Genomic DNA, 26,159 nt, shown 5'->3' on the forward strand with positions numbered 1-26,159 from the left:
TTTTTTCGTCATTAATAAGGTAGTTTATGCGCATTTCTGGTTCCCTTAGTTTGATCGGTGTTGTGTCATCTACTGCGCAGACAGCGCGATGTAGAGTAGATGTCTCAGCCTGCATCTGAAAATAAGTTCTTAAATTGGCAGTTTGTTTATCTAATTGCTCACCTATATCTATAAGTCCTCTTCCTCCTAAATTCCGTGGTAATGTCGTTCTTTCTACTGCACTTTTAGGATGGTGTTTTTGTGTCTTTGTGAGATGTGTTCTTACTTTTCGCTAAAGATTTTCTATGTCCGTTTTAAATGTTGATCAAATTCAAAAAACGAAAAAATTTCAAATCGATTTTTCTAGAAAACGGTGTATCCTACCGACTTAAAGTAAAAATAACTTTTAGTACTAGAATACCACACAATTTAATAATCTAGTGTAAAAATGCTCAAAAGTTAAAGACAAAAAAGATATGCGATAAAATAACCGTTGCCCTACCCAAAGAGGATGCATATGACGAGTACTAGAAATTCGCAATTTATGAAATAGATTCATCTCTGGAAGATAAATAACCGTACCAGCTTTAGTTTTTCTAAATAGATGTGCTCTAGAGGTATTTCAAAAAAAACTAATTAAAAGGCACCATCTTCAAAGAGCTCCAGCTCCCTTAGGAAGCCTTTTCGGATGTGATTTGTGTTAAACCGTAATATTTTGAGCCCAGGAATCTACAGTTTTAATATTTCCAATTATTAATATAACACCCTGTATTCTTTTGTTTTATTTCATTATCTTTTATTTTGTAATAATAATGACGATTTGTGTAATTTCAGTAAACTGTATTTGTTGTTTTTTTTCCTACTCTTTGTACCTACACTTTGTCTATAAAATTGTAAAATTTTCAGTGACAATAAAGTATACATATTTCTATTCTATTCTATACAGGCGTTTTTGCTGCTTTTGTTGAACATTGTTTGAACACTACCCCATATCAGTCGTGGAAAAGCGTGGACGAACTTTGATAGGGGGCCCCTGTGGGGCTAGCTACGCCACTGTCACTTACTCATATTTCTGTTTTTCGTTATCCGTTCCATCTGTAGGACAACAACTGAATATTATATACTTTAGAGACTAAGCACAAATGTATTTTTCTTGGATTTACTATGTAATTAAAGAAGACACTATTAAAAATTTTAAATTTGTTATAATTATGTTGTTTTTACAGACTGGAAGAATTAGAAGAGGAACATTCTCAACTTAAAAGGGAGCACCGAGAGAAATGTCGAGAACACCAAACTTTAAAAAGTATTTGTGCTAAATTAAAAGAAGATTTAGCAGTGACGAGGTACGAACTCGAAGAACGAGATCGACTAATATCAGAAAAGGGGCTAGTGATAGTGGGTGATGATGCATCGCCTGATGATGACGATGAAGAAGTACAACATCCACCGAAGAAGGCTTTAGTTAGTGTGGAAAATGCTCATTTGTTAGAAACTGCAGGAGATGGAAGTTTAGGTAATATTTTTTTATATTCGAACCTTTAAAATCCTTTTCTTTAAAATCAACGTAAACACTTGAAAGTGGCTCCTATAGGGACCCTATACATTTTTTAATTTTTACGTGTAATTTTAAATTTCTGATAAGAGTTATTTTGATTCTAAATCATATTTATTACACGTAAAAATGAAATACACATTCCATTTTAATGAAATATTATAAAATATAAGTAAAATTTAAAACAATACTCCTATTGTTTTATAAGAAAAGTAGCAATAATAATCTTTTTTGTTACCTTCAGTGACTCTTATGTTTTTTTTGTATGTGCTTCACAAACAAACCTTTTTAATAGGACAAACAAATAACGGTTAATTTTTTTATCTGGCATTCTGGGACACTCGACACCCGCCACCTTTTCTACTTGGATTGACTTCCAATGGTCGTCTCTGCTGATTTCAGCAATTGAACACTTTACTTGGTATTCGAGAAATCCATCACTGGTTTTTTTTCTACTATTAATAGCATGTCATCTAGAGCTGTTTAGCCTAATTTTGGATTGTCCTATAGGACTCAGTTACTCCAAATTATAAAATATATAACCTATAAAAAAACTTGATCTCACATATTTTGAAGTCTATAAAATACAAAAAATCCACAAAACCCTAAGAAATCAGTCTTTTAGAGTTGTTGAAGCTAGCGCACCTTAAGGATAAAATTAATTACACTTAAAGTTATCCCAAAAAAATAATGCATTTTTAAGTTATGTATACTCAACTAATTCGACAATTATCAGACCAAAGAACAGGCAGGATTCAGAAAAGGCTACAGTACATGTGATCACCTACTGACAATGAAGTAACTTATTGAGAAAATAAATGAATACCAAATACCCATATATATGGCATTTATAGATTTTGAAAAGGCATTCGACTCCATAGAACACTGGGCAGTGAAACAATCACTACACAATAGCAGAGTAGATTACAAGTATACAGAACTAATCTCTAATATATACAGTAAGGCCACAACTAGGATCCAACTTGAACAGAAAAAAAAAGAAAAAAAAGGAACAAAAATAAAAAAGAATAGGAAAAAAAAAGAAGTAAAAAAAAGTGTTTCGCACAAAATAAAATATATATTAAAAAAAAACACAGTAAAATAACTAAAAAAAAAAACAAAATAAAAAAAAAGCTACACAATGTACCAATGTATCTATAAAAATAAAATTGTAGAATGTACTTATGTTATAAGAAATTTATGACTGAATCTACAATCAATCAGAAACAAGTCTGGCTAATTGGCTCTGCCAAAGCCATTTAAAAAAAAAACTTGAACAGAATACACAATCAAAAGGGGCGTTAGACAGGGAGATACGATTTCGCCGAAGCTCTTCAACGAAGCTCTAGAAGATATTTTCAAGAGATTACCATGGGAAGAATTTGGACTAATCATTAACGGCCAATACTTAAATCACCTAGATACGCTGACGATATCGTCATTATCGCTAAAGACAAGGAACAACTACAAATAATGATACAACAACTAGACCACGAAGCCAGTAAAGTTGGATTAAATATGAACTACAGCAAAACAAAAGTGATACCAAATCAAGAGGATGAGTTAAGAATCGTAGTTAAACAAAACCAAATAGAGGAAGTGAATGAATACATATACTTGGGACAAATAATAAAATTGAATAGAGACAACCAAACAGCAGAAATAAAGAGACGAACGAAGTTAGCGTGGGCCTCGTTTGGTAAGCTCAGCTTCATATTGAAGAATAAAAAATACCCTCAATATCTAAAAACGAAAATCTACGACCAATGTATTCTTCCGGTCCTTACATATGGATGTCAAACACGGACGTTCACAAAAGCGAATATGGACAGAATTGCGAAAACACAAAGAGCAATGGAAAGACAAATGATCAACGTAAGACTGTCAGATAGAAAAATGAATTCCTGGGTAAGAAATATCACAAAAGTTAAAGATGCTACTCTTCAAACAGCTAGCTAAACTAAAATGGAAATTCGCCGTTCATACGATTAGACAAAAAGACGAAAGATGGAATAAAATTATTACAGAGTGGAGACCATGGACATATAAACGAAAGAGAGGAAGACCACAGATGAGATGGGTAGATGACCTAAAACATCAAGCAGGCTCAAAATGGATGCACATGGCTCAGGATAGAGAAATATGGAGGAGCGAAGGGGAGGCCTATGTCCAATATTGGATGTCGCAAGGCTAATAGAATACTCAACTTACGGGTCTATAAAAAATAGACATGTTTTGTAAAATCCTCAACTATGCCTAAAAAAAGTGAAGTTTTTCAGTTAGAGAGAGGGGTGGTGAGCAAACTTTGCGGTGAGTCTGATTTTTTAATCAGATAGAACGTAAAAAAATAAAACAGTTGAATTCTGGGAGAGAGGTAATTTTGTCTATCTTAACCTTCCGATGACCAACCTTTTTTTGTTACACGGATGACCAAGGGAGGGAAAAATGACCCCAAGTCAAAAATGACAATTAACAAAAAAATGAAGTTTTTTTTGTTTGCATGGACTTTGTCATTCAGCCACTTACAACATGAGTATTAGTGTCATGTGTAGTGTGTATGTTGAGTAAGTGTCTTGTTACTTTGCAAAGTCGATGTCATTAGCGTAAAACTACTTGGAATTAAACATAATAGACGGTATTTTACTAAACATCAACTTCAGAATATATTTTTTATTCGTAAAATATAGAGAATTTTTTTTATTTCAAAATATGAGGATATCTAGAATGATATTAAAGTCAAATAAAAAAATAATGAGTTAAAAATTGAAAATACTTTTGAATTTATTAAAGAAAAACATACGCTGGGGTCACAATTTCCCCCGCTTGGTCATCCGAAGGTTATACCTCCATCACAAGTGATGCCCCCTGTGACAGTTCAACTAAAATGTACTGTTTTCATGTATGTGTTCTTAAACTTTTTGCTTTTTATTTTTAGATGTACGGTTATCTCGGTTCCTTAAAGAGAAAAACGAACTTCAAGATCAAATTAGCCATTTAAAACTAGAATTAGAAGAAGAAAAAAATAAAAGGAGGAAAATAAGTTCGGGTGGCATCTTGAATGGACCCTCTTCTGACTATGATTATGACGATATTCAAAGTAAGTACTAGTGATATTAATATTACTGGCTGTAGACTACAGCCATGCTTTGGTTGAAGAGATCTGAGGATGGATACTTTATGCCCTATTAAACCGGGAGATATTAACAGAACTTCAACCACGATTTTCTAAGTCCTGCCCTTTGCAATACTGCAAGGTTAGAAAAGGTACTTACAATTTATGGAAAAATCCACGGGTTTCCTGTGACATTTTCCCGGGAAAATTAGATTTTCCACGAGGAAAAAAATGTAAAGTTGCGATGAATTTTTGAGTCCTGCCCTATCCATAGAATGACAGGATACTATCAATTTTATTAAGAAAATTTTTTGGGCACGAGTGTTGCAAGAGGACTAAGAGTGTATATGGATATACGAACATGTAATGAAAATAATTAAATTTTCATAATTTTCTGAGTCCTTCCAACTTAATAAATTAAACATAATTATTTGAAAATGATCGAAAAAAATGTTGGCATGACGTCTCCTAATGTTTAGCTGCACTTGTCCCTTGGAAAATTCTGTGGAAAATTTTCACCCTGGTTCCGTGATTTTCTGAGTCATAAAATAAATTGTATTATAAAATAAATAATTTAAGTAGACATTCTTCAAAATGGCAGGATGTTTAGTTACACCTTTTTTACTGCACATAGTTAAAAATGTGTAAGAAAATTCGTGGAAAGTTACACGATTTTCTGAGTCATGCCATTATGGACATATCTCAAGAATGTTAATATAAAGCTATTTACAAAGAGGCAGGATGGTTGTGTAGTTATTTCGTATATAAAAATAAAATTTTAAGTCAGTAAAATTATTGCAATTTGTTATACAAACATATTCATATCACCACAATTTTCTGAGTTATGCCATGTCAAGTATGCTTAAAAAACACTAATCTAAAACCGTTTACAACGTGGCAGGATAACCGCAAAGATATAAAAATTAATTTTTACATCGTTAAAAGAATCGTACGGTATTAAATATTATTTTCCTGAGTAATATCTCGGATTTTTACACACCTTTCAAATCTAATACCAAACTGTAACCTATTTATTTTAAGCGATTAGATCATATTTGTATCTAAGTAAACGTAATAAAAGTAATAGGAAGAAAATCAATAATTTTACAATTAATTGGTTATAGTAGGGATTGTACCTATTATACAGGGTGTCCAGAAACTCTTCTAACAGTCGAAGCCCGTAGATTCCTCAGATAATTTTAAGAAAATTTAACTCAATTCACCTCGTCCGAAAATGCTTCCCAAGGAAGCTAGAGCTCTTTAAAGATGGCGTATTCTAATTCGTTTTTTTAAATAGCTCCAGAACACTTCTATTTAGAAAAACGAAAACTGGTACACCTATTTATCTTCCAGAAATAAATCGATTCCATCATTTGTCAATTTTTAGTACCGGTCATAGGCGTCCGTTTAGGGTAGGGAAACGGATATTTTATCGTATCACTTTTCTGTGTTTAACTTTTAAGCATTTTTGACACTGGATTATTAAACTATGGTGTATTCTTGTACTAAAAGGTACTCTTGCTTTAAGTCGGTAGGATACGCCGTGTTCTAGAAAAATCGATTTAAAAAATTTTTCGGTTTTTGAATTTGGAAAAAAAAATAAAGAAAAACTATTTAGAAAAACGAAAACTGGTACGTTTATTTCTCTTTCAGAGATGAATATTTTATAAATTGTCAATTTCTAGTATCGGTCATAGGCGTCCGTCTTGGGTAGATCAACGAAATCTCATAACTTGCTTTAATTGTTAAGCATTTTTGACAGTAGAGTATTAAATTATGAGGTATTCTAGTACTAAAAGTTACTCTTGCTTTAAATCGGTAAATACACCGTTTTTTTATTTTTTCAAATTTTTCTTAAATTCAAAATACGAAAATTTTTGAAATTGATTTTTCTAGAAAACGGTGCATCCTACCGACTTAAAGCAAGAGTACCGTTTAGTACTAGAATGCCTTACAATTTAATAATATAGTGTCAAAAATGCTTAAAAGTTAAAGGCAAAAAAGTTTTGCGATAAAATAACCGTTGCCCTACCCGAAACGGACTCCTATGACCGGTACTAGAGATTCGCAATTAATGGAATCGATTTATCTCTGGAAGATACAAAGGCGGACCAGTTTTTGTCTATCGAAATGGAAGCGTTCTGGAGATAAAAAAAATCTAATTACAAGGCGCCATCTTCAAAGAGCTCTAGCTCCCTTAGGAAAACTTTTTGGATTATGTAAATTGTGATAAAATTGTCTTAAAATTATCTTAGGAATCTTAAAATTATATACAGGGTGTTCCGTTTAAAAAAACATAAGTTTGTGTCACCCTGTCAATACGGGTAGCCCTGTATATTAGAAAATATTTTTAAATTATGATCCTCTTTTTGCCAAAAGTTTTACCTAAATAACTTTTTTTCGTATCTCTTACGACAAACGAGTAATTGGACTTGTCACACTAATGCCCCACCCTGTATAAAAAATAACTATAAAACCATCCTGCCTCTTTGTAAATAGACTTATATTAAGATTCTTGAAACATATGCAAAATGGCATGACTCAGAACATCGTGGAATTTTTCACGAAATTTCTTACAAATCTAGGACTCTTACCGTCTTACAAGAACCGTTTAACCTTCCTGCCGAGCACCGAAAAAGTATGGATTGCATTTGAGTATTATAACTTTTTAAAGGCAGGACTCAGAAAATCACGGAATCGGGGTAAAAATTTTGCGCATAATTTTCCAATGGACAAGTATACTTAAACAGTAGGAGACGTCATGCCAACATTTTTTTTTGATCATTTTGAAATAAATATGTTTAATTTATTTAATTGGCAGGACCCAGAAAATCATGAAAATTTCATTATTTTCCTAACATGTTTGTATACATAATATACTCCGTTGGCCCGTTTGCAACCCTCCTGCCCAAAAAATTTTCTTCGTAAAATCCATAGTATCCTGTCATTCTACGGATATGGCAGGACTCGGAAATTCATCGCAAAACCCTATTTTTATTTTTTGGGAAACTCTAATTTTTACAGGAAAATGTCACAGGAAATTTGTGGAATTGTAAGTACCTCGTCTACCCTTCCACTGTTGCAAAAGGCAGGACTTAGAAAATCGTGGCTGAACTTCTGTATAATATCTCCCGGTCTATATGGTGCATCAAATTCTGATTATTCGGTGACTTTCTGCATTATTTATATGTGCTTCATGTGATTGTGTGAGTGTGTGTATTTTGTTTGTATATTGTTTGTTGTATACGCATTGTGTATGATTGAAAAATGTGAGCCACACGAGACCATCTTCTGATGAAATACCTTGAAGTTGAGTATCTTCTTATTGATCGTAGAAATCGTTTCTTTCATTATCACCCAGACCGACTTGAGGAGCTTATTCAGAAGAATCAACATTTCTTTCATCAAGTATAAATTTCACTGACATTATTATTTATTTCAGTTTCGGCAATTATACCAACTCCATTCCTAGTGTTATTTTTTCCTACATACCACAATTTGTATCCTTCTCCTAGTTCTTTCGGCCTTGTGATGATTAAAGTAAAAGATAAAATAAAATTTCTGTAACAACAATCTGGCAACAATGTCACTATGTCAACTCTATATAAAGAAATATAAAATGTTAAAAGAAATCTCCAAGAAAAACTTCTTTAAGATAAATATATCGTCTCATAAAAATGCAATATTTAAGCTTAGACTCGTAAGATAGAATATTGTCATAGTTGTTCCATTTTATCTTTGCTCAAACGTCATGATTCATTTTCAAACAAATTAAATCAAAACATTTAGGGCCGGTTGTTCGAACGCTAATCAACAATGAGCATTATTAAATATTTAATTACTGTCACCAAAACTGTCAATGTCAACTTTGTTTGGGTTGCTGAAAACATAATTAATTACAATTATGAGATTTATTATTAATTATGTTAATAATTATTGTTATATTAATTGATTATAGTCTCAGAATTGTAATTAATTATGTTTTAACAATTGACATTGAGAGTAATTAATTATTTGATAATGATCATTGTTGATTAGCGTTCGAACAACCGACCCTAAGTGTAACGTACGTCGATGTATGTGTAAAATCATTGATACATACTGTCAGTGGTAATAATTAGGAAATGGCTATTATTCCGTGGACGTATTTTACAAAGTTATTTTATTGAAGTGTTTAATCTTTTGTCACTATTGAGGAGATTGATGGACTCACCATTACACAGCTTGAACATCATAACGACTATTACTAGTATAAAGATAAATAATATAGAACGGTAATAAATAAATTACAAAAAAAAACAAAAAGTTAAAGTAATCTCAAAAATAAACAAATACGTTTCCATTTGACAGAACTATAGCCACACTCATGTAGTATAATGACAATTTTTAGGTTAAAAAATATTACTTGTCACATTTGCGTAAAATAGGTACTTACCGGAAGTAATCACATTAAAAGAGCAACATTTAGTCGTTCTAACAATTATGCTGGCAATTTAAAATTAAAATGACATACACAAATACTAAAAGTTAAATCATTTGAAAAACCAAATAAACAATAAATTAAAATAAACTAATAAACACAAAAATGTCAAAATGCATACTAGACAAGGTATCAAAGACATGCCGTATTGATTATCCTTGTTTAACTTATTGTTGCATACTATGGACAAGCGGCTTAATTTTGCGATACTAGTTTCTGGGAGTAAAAAAGAGATCTAGTATAAAAATTAATTCGTGAATAACTTCATGCATTGGAAAAGATACAGTGGAAAAACTATATTTAGTATCTAATTTACTTTCGTATTTCTAATTTACGTAATCCTTTCTTAATCTACAATTTTAAATATATTCTTATTATACTGCATGTGTGGTATTATTCTATGAAAAAGGCATGTGGTAATTATTATACAAGTATTATCCTATAAATGATCTTTATATCTTGGATCTAGTGCGTATATTTTACGAGTATTTATATTAGCTCTGTTATATTTTCTTATATTTTTTTATTATACTGTTCTTTTCATAAAACGCCATATTTCATATACTTTTTAAATTTGCATTTTATACTGTATGCTCTCTTTAAACTCTTTAAAGAGATGTTCTATTCCGACAACGACGGCAGACGGCAACTACAGACGTCAGTTGCAGTTGTCGCCGTGACGGACATCACTACTTTGCACTATTAATTTGTATGAGACTTATTCCGACATCGGACTGCACCTGCTGTCCGGCAGAACGTCAGTTGCTAATAATAATTATTATACAAATTAATAGTGCAAAGTAATGACGTCTGTCATGATGACAACTGTAACTGCCGTCTGCAGTCGTTGTCGAAATCGTACCTTAAGGTTCTATTTAAGGTTAAATGCATTTTATTCTCTATGGTCGATTAAAAATTTGTATTGATTGGTTACCTTTACTTTTAACTTTATTCAATTTTCTTATCTGGCCAATAAATTAAATTTAAACCAACTTAACTATTTCGTAGTAGCACTGTCAAATTTATTTTTACCCACAGTATTTAAATTCTAAATTAATAATGCAAAATTGATTATCTAAACGAGGCAGATTGACTGTCTGCAAAACTGTTTTCTAAATTATAAGGATCGCATTGTCTATACAGTAATGAGTACACTAAGAACCGGAAAAATATCACAAAAGGTGGAAAACATAATACGTCGTGAAATAAAAAGATATGAAACTAGTAGAAGTGGGAAAGTATCAATAGAAACCTATAAATTTACAAAAAAAAACAGCAAATCCTGTATAAAAGGTATATTTAAAATCCCTAAAAAGGGCTACATCACAAATACATAACTAGTTTTCGACTGGTTTACCAGTCATCATCAGTGCTTACCTAAAATGAATATAACCAGATAAAATAATGCAAAGATTGAAATTTTGACTACGGTTAAAAAAGCTGTCGGTTATACTCACGTAAAGTTTATACATCCTAACCACCAAAATATAGTTTTACAAAAATATGAGGGTCAAAGCCCTATAAACATGGTCCGTTAAGGAAACATCGGTTTAAAATGCCAAATAAAGCATTGATGTTTTAAATATTCTCAAAATACCCCAGGTAACATCTGAGCTGTAGTGTGACTTGATTACATGGTGAAAGATTGACAAGTGACAGTGACAAAGAGTTGGATGTAGACCTCCGAACGTTGACAGGACAGAAATGACAGTTCCACAGGAAGTTGAAAAATTATCCTGTCATATTTAAAGACTATGGTGTATAGATGTTAAAACTAGAAATGATGTAACAACACACTCCATTGTGAAAATCACAATGGGGATTAAGTTTAAAAAGGAAATCACAATGGGGGTTAAGTTTAAAAAGGAAATCACAATGGGGGTAACTGATGTGTAAAATGTCTTAAATAATCTAGGAGGATGTATCGTTAAGAGAGTACAAGCTCAAACTTAGGCGACCACTTCTTAAAGCCCCTGTAGGCTGCCCGGATATCTAAGGGTCCAGAAACCAAAACCGTCGTGAGATGATGATAGTAGGAACTGGGGGTATGGAGTGTCTGTGAGGGAAATTAATGAGAGAAGAACAGGAACGGGACCCAGAAAGAAAATTAAGATTGATATTGTTATAGATGAGTGTTAAGTTGGTAATGACAGATTGAGAAGGTAGGGTGAGAATAGTCCTATGTAGAAATATGATGATAGCTTGTATGTATATGAAAATTTATTTAATGAGGATGTATGTGGATGGTGATGTCAATAATTTATATATATGTTATGGATTGATAAAAGTGATTGACGGCTGAAGATGAAAAGAAATATTGTGGCTAGTACCAGATGAATTATACTGTGAATATGAAAAAAGCAGTGTAAGGTAGGGTGAAACCTAGGGGTGGTACACTGCTTTGTTCATATTCACAGTATAATTCATCTGGTACTAGCCACAATATTTCTTTTTCATCTTCAGCCATCGAATCACTTTTATCTATCCATAACATATATATAAATTATTGACATCATCATCCACATACATCCTCATTAAATAAATTTTCATCTACATACAACCTGTCATCATATTTCTACATAGGTCTATTCTCACCCTACCTTCTCAATCTGTCATTACCAACTTAACACTCATCTATAACAATATCAATCTTAATTTTCTTTCTGGGTCCCGTTCCTGTTCTTCTCTCATTAATTTCTCTCACAGACACTCCATACCCCCAGTTCCTACTATCATCATCTCACGACGGTTTTGGTTTCTGGACCTAGAGATCCGGGCAGCCTGCAGAGGCTTTAAGAAGTGGTTGCCTAAGTTTGAGCTTGTACTCTCTTAACGATACATCCTCCTAGATTATTTAACACATTTTACACATCAGTTACCCCCATTGTGATTTCCTTTTTAAACTTATATAAATATGTACTAACAACTGTCAATAAATCTGTGTAATGAGGTTTGCCTACCTCTACTGACAGTATACGTAAACACAATATTTAATTACAAAATCTAGTTTACTGAATTTTAAATGACAATTTTCACAATGGAGTGTGTTGTTACATCATTTCTAGTTTTAACATCTATACACCATAGTCTTTAAATATGACAGGCTAATTTTTCAACTTCCTGTGGAACTGTCATTTCTGTCCTGTCAACGTTCGGAGGTCTACATCCAACTCTTTGTCACTGTCACTTGCTGCCTGTCTTCCATCATGTAATCAAGTCACACTTCAGCTCAGATGTTACCTGGGGCATTTTGAGAATATTTAAAACATCCATGCTTTATTTTGCATTTTAAACCGATGTTTCCTTAACGGACCATGTTTATAGGGCTTTGACCCTCATATTTTTGTAAAACTATGTTTTGGTGGTTAGGATGTATAAACTTAACGTGAGTATAACCGACAGCTTTTTTAACCGTAGTCAAAATTTCAATCTTTGCATTATTTTATCTGGTTATATTCATTTTAGGTAAGCACTGATGATGACTGGTAAACCAGTCGAAAACTAGTTATGTATTTGTGATGTAGCCCTTTTTAGGGATTTTAAATATACTGTTTTTTGTATTACATGGTATACAGCCAACTGCAGGAAAACTTTTTCCTTGTGGATTTCTATAAATTTACATTATATTGGTAATTTCCCATTTTTAGATGTATCGGAGGAGTTTGGCAACTATCACTATGACAAAATTGTCCTCCTAAAATTGACTCCAATACGTCTAAAGGGGGGAAACTATCAATATAATGTAAATCTATAGGATTCTATCGATAATTTCCCACCTCTTTTCATCCCTTTTTATCACACAACGTATTATGTTTTCCGTCTTTTTCATTATTTTGCCGGTTATTAGCGCACTCACCTTCTGCTAATTGTCCTATATGCGCTAGTATTCTAGCTAATTCTTATGTTAGATGTAATGAATTTTGACAAGAGCTATGACTTTGTAAATAACACGTAAATTTGTGTACTGCATCAGTATCATTCATAGTTCTTGTCAAAATCCATTACCTCTACCAGCATGTTTCTTATTTCTACATAAACCAACGGGATTTAGGCATAGGGATAAATTAAATAATATATTTCATTCTTGCTTTAGGAGAAGCGAGAAATCAATTGTCGGATTGGAAGTTTAGAGCTCAGAAAGCAGAACAAGATGTTGCAACACTTCAAGCGACAGTGGCACGACTAGAAAGCCAAGTTATTAGGTACAAAACTGCCGCTGAAACCTCGGAACAGTCAGAAGAAGTTCTTAAGGCCGAGAAGAGGAAATTGCAGCGGGAGGTAAGTAACTACAAGCAGTTTCATTCTTTCCATTAGACTTTTAAGTAGACTAGATCAGTTTTTAGAGTAGTGCTTTTTAATAATGCACTTTGATATTTTTATCGTTTACTTTTTCACACTACTACCATATGTGAGCTTTTATTCTTGAAATATATGTAATGAATAAATTTGTAATACATTTGCATGAAAAGAAACTTATTTGCCAGTATAATTCATGGGTTTTACATAAAACATGATTTACTCGAAGAAATACTTCTTCTCTTCTTATACATGTTGTTCCGATTTGTTAATTCCGACGTTGAAGTATTTCTTGAGATGTAGACTGCCAGCTATCTCTCCATCTTTTTGGTGGCCTTCCCGGTGGACGCTTGCGAGCTGGTTTTCCTTCTAGCGCAATTCTTGGTAGTCTGTGCTCCTCCATTCTTTTTACATGACTGAACCATTCTCTTCGTCTTTCTCTACCCCATCTTGTTTTGTATTCTATCCCTTCTTGTCTTCCCTGCTATTGCTGTTTTTGTGTCTTCATTTCGGCTGTTCGTAGCATGCTTTTGGTTTTATTGGTGTCTTCTCTTACTCTTGATTCAATACCATGGGTCATAACAGGTTAAAGTTTTATAAATTCTAACTTTTCTGTCCATTCTCATATATGGGTTATCCATCTGTAACATCTCTAACATCCGGACATGACCGTGGCCTTGTTTATTTGCCCTCTATACCTAGATATTTGAACTGGTTTAGCTGTTCTATGGGTTTTCCCCTCTACCAAGAGCTTGCATCTAATTGGATCTTTCGCAGTGGCAATGCATTTTGTTTTCTGCGTGCATATGTTCATGTTGAGTCGTCAACATGCTTGTAGTCCAGGGCGCATCTGTTTTGAGATGGACGTTGAGAGGTGACTCAAATTTTTTTTGCAGAAATTGCTTGAAAATATTTGAAATAATAATATATGAGTTCTCCTCCCATTCAAAATGGTCCGGAACATTGTTTAAATAATCAAAATGTCAAAATATGAAGGAAAAATTCAATTTTTTTATGGGTTTTTTGATTATAACTTTAAAACTATTCAATTTTGAGAAAAGTTGTACTAATATAAAAGTTGCGTAATTAAGCTTCCTACAACATATAATTGGTTAAAAATTTTAAAAATGGTCACCCTTGTTGCAAAATAGCAATAATTGCCAAAAAAAAAAAAAACATACAAAAACAAGTATTCGTATTTTACGTTTTTCCAACCATTTATGCTACACTTAGGACCTTCATATTTTACCCAGAAAAACTTTATGATATAGTAAAACAACACTGTAAATTTCATTAAGATCAATTTAATAGATTTTGCAAAATAAATTTTGCAATCCAGCTTTCTCAAAAAAAATTCATTTATTTAAAATGTTGCAGGACTAAAAATAAAGCAGATAGCAAGTTTAATTTTTTTTGCTTATAGAAGTGTACTGTACCTTTCATTTGCAATTTGCAAAATTAAAATCGATTAATTACCACGGCGTCAGTAAATTTTTTAAATAAACATTAATTTTTGGTGCTACGCGGAGGACAGCTGTGTTCGATTCACACAAGTTTATTTCCACCAAAATTTCTTGCAATCTTTATCTATTATATTATTTTCTTACTCTATATTTTGTTGTATTTTAATATTTTAATTCCACAGAAATCAAACTAATTGTATTATTGTTTGTGAAATATTGTTTAAACAATTGCATATGTTTAAAAATAATAAACTTTTATTCTCTAAGTTAAAATATATGAACAAAGAAAGTTTTTGCTAAAAAAAGTGTTATTTTAAAGGATAGAGTATGTGTTTTTATTTTGCAATAAACAAATTTATTTATTTATATCGAAATATAATAAAAATTAAAATGTAACAATCATTATCAAAGGTCATTGGAATGCCCAATCAGAGCAAGCTATCCGCTGTCCTGCGCGTAGCACCAATAATTAATGTTTATTTAAAAAAAATTCCTGACGCCGTGGTAGTTAATCGATTTTAGTTTTACAAATTGTAAATGAAAGGTACAGTAGTACACTTCTATAAGCAAAAAAAAATGTCAACTTGCTATCTGCTTTATTTTCAGTCCTGTAACATTTTTAAAAAATGAATTTTTTTTGCGAAAGCTGTATTGCAAAATTTATTTTGCAAAATCAATCTATTGAACCGATCTTAATGAAATTTACAGTGTTGTGTTACGATATCATAAAATTGTTCTGGGTGAAATATGAAGGTCCTAAGTGTAGCATAAATGGTTGAAAAACGTAAAATGTGAATACTTATTTTTGTATGGTTTTTTCGCAATTATTGCTATTTTGCAACAAGGGTGACTATTTTTTAAATTATTAACTAATTCATTATTGTAGGAAATTTAATTCCGCAACTTTTATGTCAGTACAAGTTTTCTCGGAAATGAATACTTTTAAAGTTATAATCAAAAAACGAAGAAAAAAATCGAATTTTTCCTTCTTTTTTTGACATTTTGATTATTTAAACAATGTTCCGGACCTTTTTGAGAGGGAGGATAACTTAAATATTATTATTTGAGTTATTTTCAAAAAATTTCTGCAAAAAAATTTGAGTCACCTCTCAACGTCCAAATGTACTAATATTTTTACAGATGCGCCCTGGTCTATTGGTAGAATCGATAAAGTTGTCTCTGTAGGTCATCCTCTGCAATCAGGGCTGCATCCTAGTCGTCTTCTATTATATCATCCATTAGCATATTGAATATAAATGGTCTGAGGCTGTCTCCTTGCCTGATTCCCCCTGGTGTTGGTATGTTGACCGTAGTGGTGTCATTTGTTTTAATTTTTTTGTTATTGTTCATTTGTTTTATGAATTCCACAATGTTGTCAATCTTTTTGCTTCATTTTCTGTAATATATCGCTAAGTCTGATTCTGTCAAATGCTTTCGATATTGCGAACGTCGTCGACCAGTCTTTTTTGAATCCTTGCTGTCCTTCTCTGTTCTTTATCTGTGATTCCAATTTATCCTTGAGTATGCCTGTGAATAGCGTCATTGTCTTATTTAAGAGAGTTATTCCTCTGTAGTTGTCCGGATATGATCTTTGTCCTTTCTTAAAAATCGGTATTGTGATACTGGTGTGCCAATCTTGTGGTATCTCTATTCTGTCTAAGATTTTGTTAAACAGTGCTGTGAGACAATTAGTCTCGTATTTAAATTAGTTCGTATCAATTCTGACCGCCGTATTTTAGCAGTTCGTTCTGTTTTCCATCAGTACCTGGCGATCGTCTATTCTTTAAGATCTTCATTCTCGCTTCTACTTGTTTCTTTAGTGATATACCTGTCTTCTGTTTTGTAATGGTGTTCGTCATTGGCTTCTTCATCTTTGTAGAGTTCTCTGAAATATGTTTCCCATGTCTCAGTCGGTATCCCCTTTGTCTGTACAAATTCAGTTACTGTTTTTTTTTTTGGCTCACAGAACCAAAACTGCCTCGGAACCAGAACGGATTAAATTTATGGCGAACAAGACAATGACTAAGGATAAACGAAAATGGAAGAAATACTCTTACACAAAAAATAGAACACCTCTAATATTCAAATCTACAGACCTAAAAGTCTGTTGTCACACTTATACAAATTATTAACAAGAATAATAAACAACTGCATTACATAAAAACTTGATTTATATCAACCGGTTGAGCAGGCGGAATTTAGACAAGGGTTTGGTAAAGTCTATACGATGTCAATTGAACCAGACGCATTTTTTGGATCCGGTCAGTAATTCTAGGAGAGCACAGAAATAAAGATAAACCCTATTGGGACCGTGCAAGTTCGGCAAAGCGACCTCTATTTCTACGCTCTGTACTTTTATTCGCACTTTTAATTATATTGGTCAATTATATTAGTCCTGGTTGCTGGATAATTGTCAAGACCATAGTCCAAAAAAATAATAAGAAGAAAAAAATAAGATGCAGGTTATGTTTAGCAAACGTAAACAATTGTATGTAGTAAATAAAATCCGTTATTAAAATGCAGTATTGCAAGCAAAATACAATTAATTAAATTTACCTTTATATAATAATTGCATATCATATCAATATTGTGGAGCAATATATAATTTTTCTAAGTCAATGACAGAAGGTATGAAATATACGTCAATTTGACAATTTCAATTGACAATATGAATTATTTAAGATAGTTGCAATATTTCTCCGCGACTCGCGCACGGTCGTTTCTCGTTTCCCTTTCCAAGTACTTGCACACCGCGAATAAACATTTGTACAATTTTATTAATTGATCACTCCTTGTATTAGTCCACAGGGATGCGGGTGTGGCTTATTACATTTTAACGTATCTTATTGGGCAATACTGACGTGTAATTGGCCAAATTTTTCGGAAGAGCTTACGCTCAAATCATATCGTTATCTTGCCTTATCTTGCCAAAATGCCTTCTCATGTTTCAAAGGCGGCAAGCAATATAAACACAATATAAACAGTGTCGTCGTCATAGACTTACAATTTATTATTTTATTTTTATATTAAAATTGTGGTGTGATTTTTTTAGTCCTCTAATTAATAAGCACATTAAATGTCATCTGTATTATGTACTTTTAATCATCAATTTTAAATTTTAATAACTGTAATATACGTTTATCCAGGATGTCCCATATATTATGCCAGATTTGATGATGCGAAATTGCGCAGTCTGCTTATTCGATATCGTAATTAATGCAATTTTGTTAAAATAGCAATCATCACGGTGACCAATAGAATTTTTTTGACTATAATCATTGATTAATAACTACATATCAGTGGGTGCTTTATAATCAATGCTATAATGTTAATCTTCAGTTAGTATACGCTGAACAAATTTTAGTAGTTTGATCTAATATAATGTAGTATACTATAAAAAAATGTGTTGAATATAATATACCAATAATTTACAACTTGCATATCGATTTCAAACAGGCGTTTGATGGAGTAGATCGACAAAAGATGTTAAAGCAACAACTATATATGTTAGGGATACCCAATAAGTTAGTTAAACTTATACGGATGACTTTGGAGGGTTCCAAAGCTATGGTGAAAATGGATGGAGATATGACAGAGGCATTTGATATAGAAAATGGAGTTAGACAAGGTGATACCTCATCAACAACACTTTTTAATCTAACTTTAGAAGCTGTTGTTAGAAAATTGGATATAAACGGATGTATTAATACAAGATCTATGCAAATTTGCGCATATGCGGATGATATTGCCATAATTAATGATGTAAGCTGCAACAAAAGGGTATTAAGCGAAAAAGCTATAGAGCTGAAACATGAAGCTGCTACGTTTGGTCTACATATAAATGAAAGCAAAACAAAATATATGGAGTGTATAAAATCGAATCAATATGAGAATCTGAAGGTAGACAACCATACCTACGAATATGCCGCCACTTTTCCCTACCTAGGCTCAATAGTAAATGACAACAACATCAGTCAAGCAATACAAGCACGGATTCTTAGCGGTAATAAGTGCTTTTATGCATACAAAGACTTGAATGAAAAGTAAGTTACTGAATCGTGAGTCTAAGCTTAAAATCTACAAAACAGTAATTAAACCAGTGGTCACATATGAATGTGAATGATGTTTTTGTCGAAAAGCTGAACTAATGCAACTGTCGGAATTCAGTCGAGATTTTAAATTTACACTATCATTTATCTCCCCTAAAGGTTAGAATTATAAAATTTGGGACAGCTCGGAAACAAGATTTAATTCAATAATTATGCTTCCCCCACCACTCTTTACTATTTTCCCACTTAACTCGGAAAATATCAACCGCATAAAAAAACTGTTAAAAAGAAATTTTAGCAAATCATATTTGGAGCAATTTTGGTTGAAAATGGCGTAGATATTGAACAAAAACCATTGCTATAAAATCAATCAGGTCTTACGGTCGCGCTATTACGGCATACATACTACCTTAAATACTGATTTTAGCAAAAAAATGAAAGAGATCAAAATTGTGTAGAATTTAATTCTCTCTATTTTTATATGGGTACATTTTTGTCGGAAAACTAATAATAAACGAGATAATTCAATAAGTATGCTCTAATTGTCACTATTTTCCCCCATAACTCGGAAAATATCGACCGCACGAAAAAAGTTGTAATAAAAGAAATTATAGAAAATCAAATTTTCAACAATTTTAGTTGATATACTTACTTTTTGTCAAAAAGTTGAAAATGGCGGAGATATTGAGCAAAAACGGTTCTCGTTTAAAATCAAGATGGCGACTAACGCAACGGCAGAATTCAGTCGAGATTTTAAATTTACACTACTATTGACCCCTCCTAAAGATAAGAAAAATAAAATTTGGGGCAGCTCCTAATGCAAGGTCAAATGCAATCCTGACTGGGCTATAGTGTTTATGTACTTTTATCATATTTTGTGTCAATTTCATAAAGAAATGTGAATAATTAACAATATTAGATATTAATTATTCACATATTATTTTCATTTTATATAATTATTACTGTTTAACAAATATTAGACCTTAATTGAAAAGTAATAGTTTATTATTTAATTTCTATTGTGCCGCCTATGTTTTACAGAAGAAGTCGACACTTGGTGTCAAATTGTGTTTTTATACTTGGTCCAATTGACATCGTATAGACTTTACCACTGATCACCTGAAAACCATCAGAACACTTATTGAAAAAACCACAGAATATATTGTGCCCTTACATATGGCATTTATTGACTTTTTCAAGACTTTCGATAGTATTAAAACTTGATTCGTTTTGTCAGTCTTGAGAGAAGAGACCATGGTCTTTCATTGACAGCTCAGTACAAATCAAAGAACGGATTCAGAAGTCGTGACGAAAATCATGACAGAACAAAAATTACTGATGTCATGGAAGATAAAGTGAGTCTCAAGTGGCAATGGGTTGGACATGTTGCTCGAGATGAGACTGAAAATGGACGAAGAGAATAATAAATTGGTGATGAGAACAATAGAGGCGTGGGCAGACCGCAGAAGAGATCAATGGAAACAAATAGAAGAGGCCTATGTCCAAGTTACATTGCAATATATCCGATAAAACAGGAGGTTGTTCTACATCAGTTTACAAGTAGTAATTCGATGAGGTTGAACTTCTTGTTTTAGTACGCAAGTTCCGTCTTAGTATCAGTCTTCTACATAAGTTTTGTTTTGTTAGCAGCTCATTCGATGTCTTAAATATGGCTTCGGTTGACTATAAATAAATTTTCTAATAGATTTTCAAGAATGAATGCCCAAAATGCACACGTAGTTACTAGAATTATTGCATAGTTGCACACCAGTAGTACTAGATATATTACCATAGATGCTTGTTTTATTTATTTTATATTTTATTACTTTTTATTTGCAGGATTCAAATTCTTTAACTGATTTATCAACTGATGTTTCTGAAAGCATTTAAGATGTTTTTGGTAAATACTAACATGCTTTATAGAAGGGTATATTTGTTACAAATAGAAAACTATTAAACAAAAACGAATTTATGTGATTATTTAAAAACATAAGTTATAAATTTCAAAAAGCGTTACATAAAAATAAAAAATAGAATTCTAAAATAATTGATTTTTAACATATCTTAAGCGAATATTCGTATTATTTGGCACAATGAACCAGAAATAACTCAGTTGGGACTACTTTTTTGTCTATCGGCCCAGTCTTCTGGTAGTTCTCTCTCTGACATTACCTTTTAACTCCATCAAATCATGTTGTTTTTGGTAGTGATGTAAGAATAGAATATTCTCAAGAAAATATTCTAGAGAATATTCTCGGCCAGAAAATTCTCGGCGAGAATTTTCTATTCTCGACGAGAACTATCTTTAAGTTCAAGGTTATTGAAACTAGATATAAAAAGCAAGAAAAATGTTTGTCTCTACAAGCAAACAAATGCCAATACATTCAAATCATTTGGCAGCGAATATATTGGATCCTAAGTTTAATGGTGTTCATTTAAGCAGAGAAGAACAAGTTGAGAGGACCGCGTAACTTTATATGGTGATGACTCAGCTGAAATATTGGCAGATTTGGCACTTTATCGGTTTAAGGAGGGATTTTTTGGAAAACCGTACATTGTAAAATTAATTGAAAAACTAGATCCAATGATATGCTGGAAAGGTACATATTTCGGAACAAAATTAACTAAAATATTAGTTGATACATTAAGCATGCCTTCATCCAGTGCAGTGACGGATTCAGCACTTATGGTTTTATCCACTCCTCTAAAAGAAACCGGTTTACTGCTGAACTGGCTGGTAAGGTAACTTTTATTGCTCACAATTTAAAATTGTTAGAGGAAGACCAATCCATGACTGAGCTGGCGACTCATGAAAAACAAAATCCCACAACTTCCCATCAGTACATTGAAATGCAGAATGTAGATAACCAGGAAGGGCTAATGATAGAAATATATTCTGAATCTAAGGCCTCATGATCACCACATCCATTATTTGCTGTTAAGATGAAAATTTCATTTTTATCAAACAAATTTTGTTTTTTCTGTTGTTTTTGCATCTTTTTATATAGAGAACACTGTTGTTTCGTCTCATAATTTTGTATATAATTTCATGATTTTTAATACCCTATTTCATCTTTAACAATATCCCTAAGCGCGTAATAGGGTTCACTCTCAGAAAATTCTCCATATCGAGAATATTCTCCGATTTTTCATTCTCGAGAATTTTCCAACACTAGTTTTTGGTCTTCCTCGCTTTTTTTTGCTCAGGTCGTTGCCAATTCAATATTAATTTCGGTAGGCGATGGTCTGTCATTCTCTGTACATATCCGTACCAAATGAGCTGTTTTTGCTGTACTTCTACTATGGTGGTGGCTGTTCTGTCCATAATTTATCTTATTCTTTCATTTTTCACGTGCATCATTCTGGATATAACTGCTGATCTACGCCAAAAAACCGAATTCAAGAACACGGAGTCTTTGTTCCATTCTCTTAGTGAGCTGCCAAGTTTCACATGCACAAAGATAAAGCTTTTAAAAACACTATTAATATAGCTGTATCTTTTCTGTTTAGAAATAGTTTTTGGCCAAAGTAATGAATTCAGTACGTCCATTATTTTTTCCTTTTTATAATTCGTTCTTCGGTTTCAGTGCATCCATTTCTTTCCATCTTTCCCCCCAAATAGATGTATTCGGAACATAATGAAATTACTTTTCCATCTTTAAGTTCATCATTTTAATTGCTTCTATGTACAGGTATTTCGTTTTTGTGGAATTAGCATTTAGACATCTTTGTCTCTATTCTTGTATTAATCGCCTTGTCATAAACTGCAGATCTTCCTGGTCTTGTGTAATGAATATTTGTATCTTCACTGTATCTGCACACTGTCGTTTGGTTTATACAGTGAGCACGTAAAAGTTGGAATAAATTCATTTTCTCGAGAATGGACGATTTTGGAAAAAAATCCCGAAACAGGTCAATTTTTATTTTTAAATTACCACTTTTTGGCATATATATCATACTGGTGACGTCACCCATCTGGGCGTGATGACGTCATCGATGATTTTTTAAATGAGAATAGTGGTCGTGTGATAGCTCATTTGAAAGGTAATTCAATTCTCTATTCAGTAATATGCACATTTACATAATTATTTATACAGGGTGTCCAAAAAAAATTTTTTTGGATTAAATTTATTGACATAAAAAGAAGAATATATGAAATTTATTTAATTCAAAATACATTTTACTGCTCTCAGAAAACAGAAAAAAATGAATATTTGAAAAATAATCATTGATATTGGCTTAAATTAAATGTTCAAATTGTCACGAGGCTGGTGGGTGGCTGCTTTAATATTGAATTTAAGCAAAAAACAATATTTATTTGCCAAAAAACATTTTTTTCAGTTTTCTGATAGCAGTAAAATGTATTTTGAATTAAATAAATTACACACATTCTTCTTTTTATGTCAATAAATTTAATTAAAAAAAAATTTTTTAGGCACCCTGTATAAATAATTATGTTAATGTTTATATTACTGAATAAAGAATTGAATTACCTTTCAAATGAGCTATCATACGACCCCTATTCTCATTTAAAAAAATCATCGATGACGTCATCACGCCCAGACGGGTGACGTCACTAGTATGATATATATGCCAAAAAGTCGTAATTTACAAATAAAAATTGACCTGTTTCGGGATTTTTTTCCAAAATCGTCCGTTCTTGAGAAAATGAATTTATTCCAACCTTTACGTGCTCACTGTATATCTTATTTTTCTTTTAGAGATCCTAGGTAATATTTTTTGTCTTCTACTGAATTTAAGAAGACGCACTATAGTACTTAATAAAAATGATTTTTTTAATCCAAAGTTATTTGTATGTTTCATTAATTTGGAATTTTTAAACATATAATAAAATTTCTTAATACAATCTAGCATTTATATTTTCATAGATATAATTTAATGTTTTAATATGTAATATACACTTCCTTTTTTTTTGTAAAATTAAATAAATCATCACATAATATTGATTAATTTTGTTTAATAGTTATTTTTTGTTTTCTTAAAAAACGGCAATGTGTATCAACTGTAAAAGTTGTATCTAACGAAATTGAAAAATGTTGAAAAAATGCCGTAACGGAGCTATATGTAAGTATGTTAACACATACATTCATGAATATTCCTTGTATCAGCATCATTTAATTTTGCTGTACCGGAAACTTGTAAACTATAGAAAGCGAAACCAGTCGTATGTGTAAAATATGTGATTTATCTCTATATCATAATTTATTCCCTACTTCCTAAAATAGGCAAGTGATGTGTTTATAAGTTTGACAATGTTTGAAGATATCTGTGACAGTTTTCCTTAACCCTTTCAGTCACACACCTAGAAAGAGGCATCCAAAAACTATAAAATTTGGTAGATATGCTTGAGAGAGGTAACCAAAACAATACGTAACAAAAAAAACTGCCCCTCCATATGTTTTTTTTTTGGTTACGACTTGTACCTCACAAGGTACATGTTGCCTTTAAGGATGTTACAAAAACAAAACAAAATCAACTAATTAGTATTTAATTTATTCTAATACTAGAAGTAAATTTATTATTATCATCTAACAAAATACAAAAAAAGAATAGTTGTTTAGAAAATTACTTAAGAGCCTATCTATTATGAAAATCGGCAAAACAATTCCTGCCATTTACATCATCTTCTCTAACTTCTTGGTCGTTGTTTGGCTCTTGCTCCAAATCATCCTCTAGAGCTTGAGAATTAGCTCCTTCTTCATCTGAACGAGCACTTTCATTCAAAAACTTAACTATTTCATCATTAGTTTCCATTTGAGTATCATCCTCACATCCATCATCGTCATCGTCAAGATCCGGAAATCTGAGTCATCGTCATTTTTACGATAATATAGTAACTTCATTTGTAAGTGGTTTTTACTATATTTAGCCATACCTGAAAATAAATATTTCATGAAATAACATACTTTACACGAATATTATATATTATTCGTTTTGTCACAAAACTATCCTTAGCAGTTTGTACCTCATAAGGTACATCTAATTAATGGGCCCAGATTACTACTGTGTATCATTTACATTTTAGAAACTAATACATACATACTATCATAAATTACAGTGTTTACTTACCTATGAAACATATATCCGCGTTACTTCTCGAAAATAAACAGCAAAAACAACATACACAAACAAACTGTCCTAACCTCTTACAAATGTCACTCAAACGAACTAATTTCAAATCAGGTTATAACTGTCGCAGAAACAAAATCGCGCGCAGAATGCAGGCATCTACGAATTAAGACATGATATTTGACCTGCAAAATATTTTCTTGGATATAAGTAAATTCCTATTGATGTTTGAAAACATATATAATAAATGTACCTCTTGAGGTACAGTGTGACTGAAAGGGTTCCTTAAGTTCTTCTTCCTATATTAGGCCTTAGTCGTGTTCTCCAATCTTTAGGATGTGAAGATATTTGTGATTACATTCATCTTGCAATCTTTTAAAAGATCTTCCTCTATTGGTCTAGTGTTAATACATAATAATCGGTTCTGACTAATCTGTCATTTAGTGTAATATGCTGGTTCCACTCTCATCGTTTCTAACAATATTCAGATCCCATACAATATTCATGGTATTTTGTCTCGAAAGTATTTTCCCAGATATTGATCTCATCTAAAGTTCTCATTTCAGACGTCCTAAGTATTATTGTTGTTTATTTTGTGTATCGGCCCCCGTTTGTCCCTCATTCATTGGTCTAACAAAAAATTATTGATATACGCGTGCTTTACCTCTACGTCGTGGATGTACCGAGCTAGTACTCATTCATTGTACTCTAGCCCTAGAAGACAATTATTGTCTCAAAGATTTGTAGATCTATAGCTATATTCTTATCCAAAAGATCAAAAGATTTTTGAGAGACCTTTCTAAGCTCTAAGAGTTTCTTAAGTTCGCAATAATCTTTTAACAGAACTTTAGCTTGGGATAGTTTCACAGTAGGCTATCTGAAAAATTCCTTTTTCCGTTTTCGGTCATCTACATCTACCCCAAGGCGGCATTTTGACATACCACACATTTTTGTTTTGGTCCGATAAAATATTAATTTGAAAAAACAAAAAACAAGTCTATAAACAAGATATTTTGCCATGCAAAGTTTGCAGTTCTTTTTTTACGGACTTACAAATTATTGACTTTTAAATAAAAATGTATACCATTTTTATTCAGTTGCAATACGAAGCCAAAACTGTCTTAATTTTTACTTA

The 26,159-nt window shown here is 32.1% G+C and overlaps 1 protein-coding gene across 6 annotated transcripts in view; it reads left to right on the forward strand.

Moving 5' to 3' along the window:
• The window catches only part of LOC126880356 (leucine-rich repeat flightless-interacting protein 2), a 188,299-nt gene that overhangs the window by 136,979 nt on the left and 25,161 nt on the right, over window positions 1-26,159 (forward strand). For 5 of the 6 annotated variants that reach the window (XR_007696576.1, XM_050644173.1, XM_050644174.1 and 2 more), the window contains 3 exons: window positions 1,206-1,495; window positions 4,470-4,631; window positions 13,220-13,404. Coding sequence is in view for 5 of the 6 variants with exons in the window: in XM_050644173.1 (XP_050500130.1) it covers window positions 1,206-1,495; window positions 4,470-4,631; window positions 13,220-13,404 (637 nt within the window). In the remaining variant the exon portion in view is untranslated. Of the gene's footprint in view, window positions 1-1,205; window positions 1,496-4,469; window positions 4,632-13,219; window positions 13,405-20,773; window positions 20,835-26,159 lie in introns of all 6 variants that reach the window. The other variant, XM_050644172.1, reaches the window with a different exon arrangement.

Source organism: Diabrotica virgifera, chromosome 2 (genome assembly GCF_917563875.1).
Source record: "Diabrotica virgifera virgifera chromosome 2, PGI_DIABVI_V3a".
NCBI classification, from domain to species: domain Eukaryota; kingdom Metazoa; phylum Arthropoda; class Insecta; order Coleoptera; family Chrysomelidae; genus Diabrotica; species Diabrotica virgifera.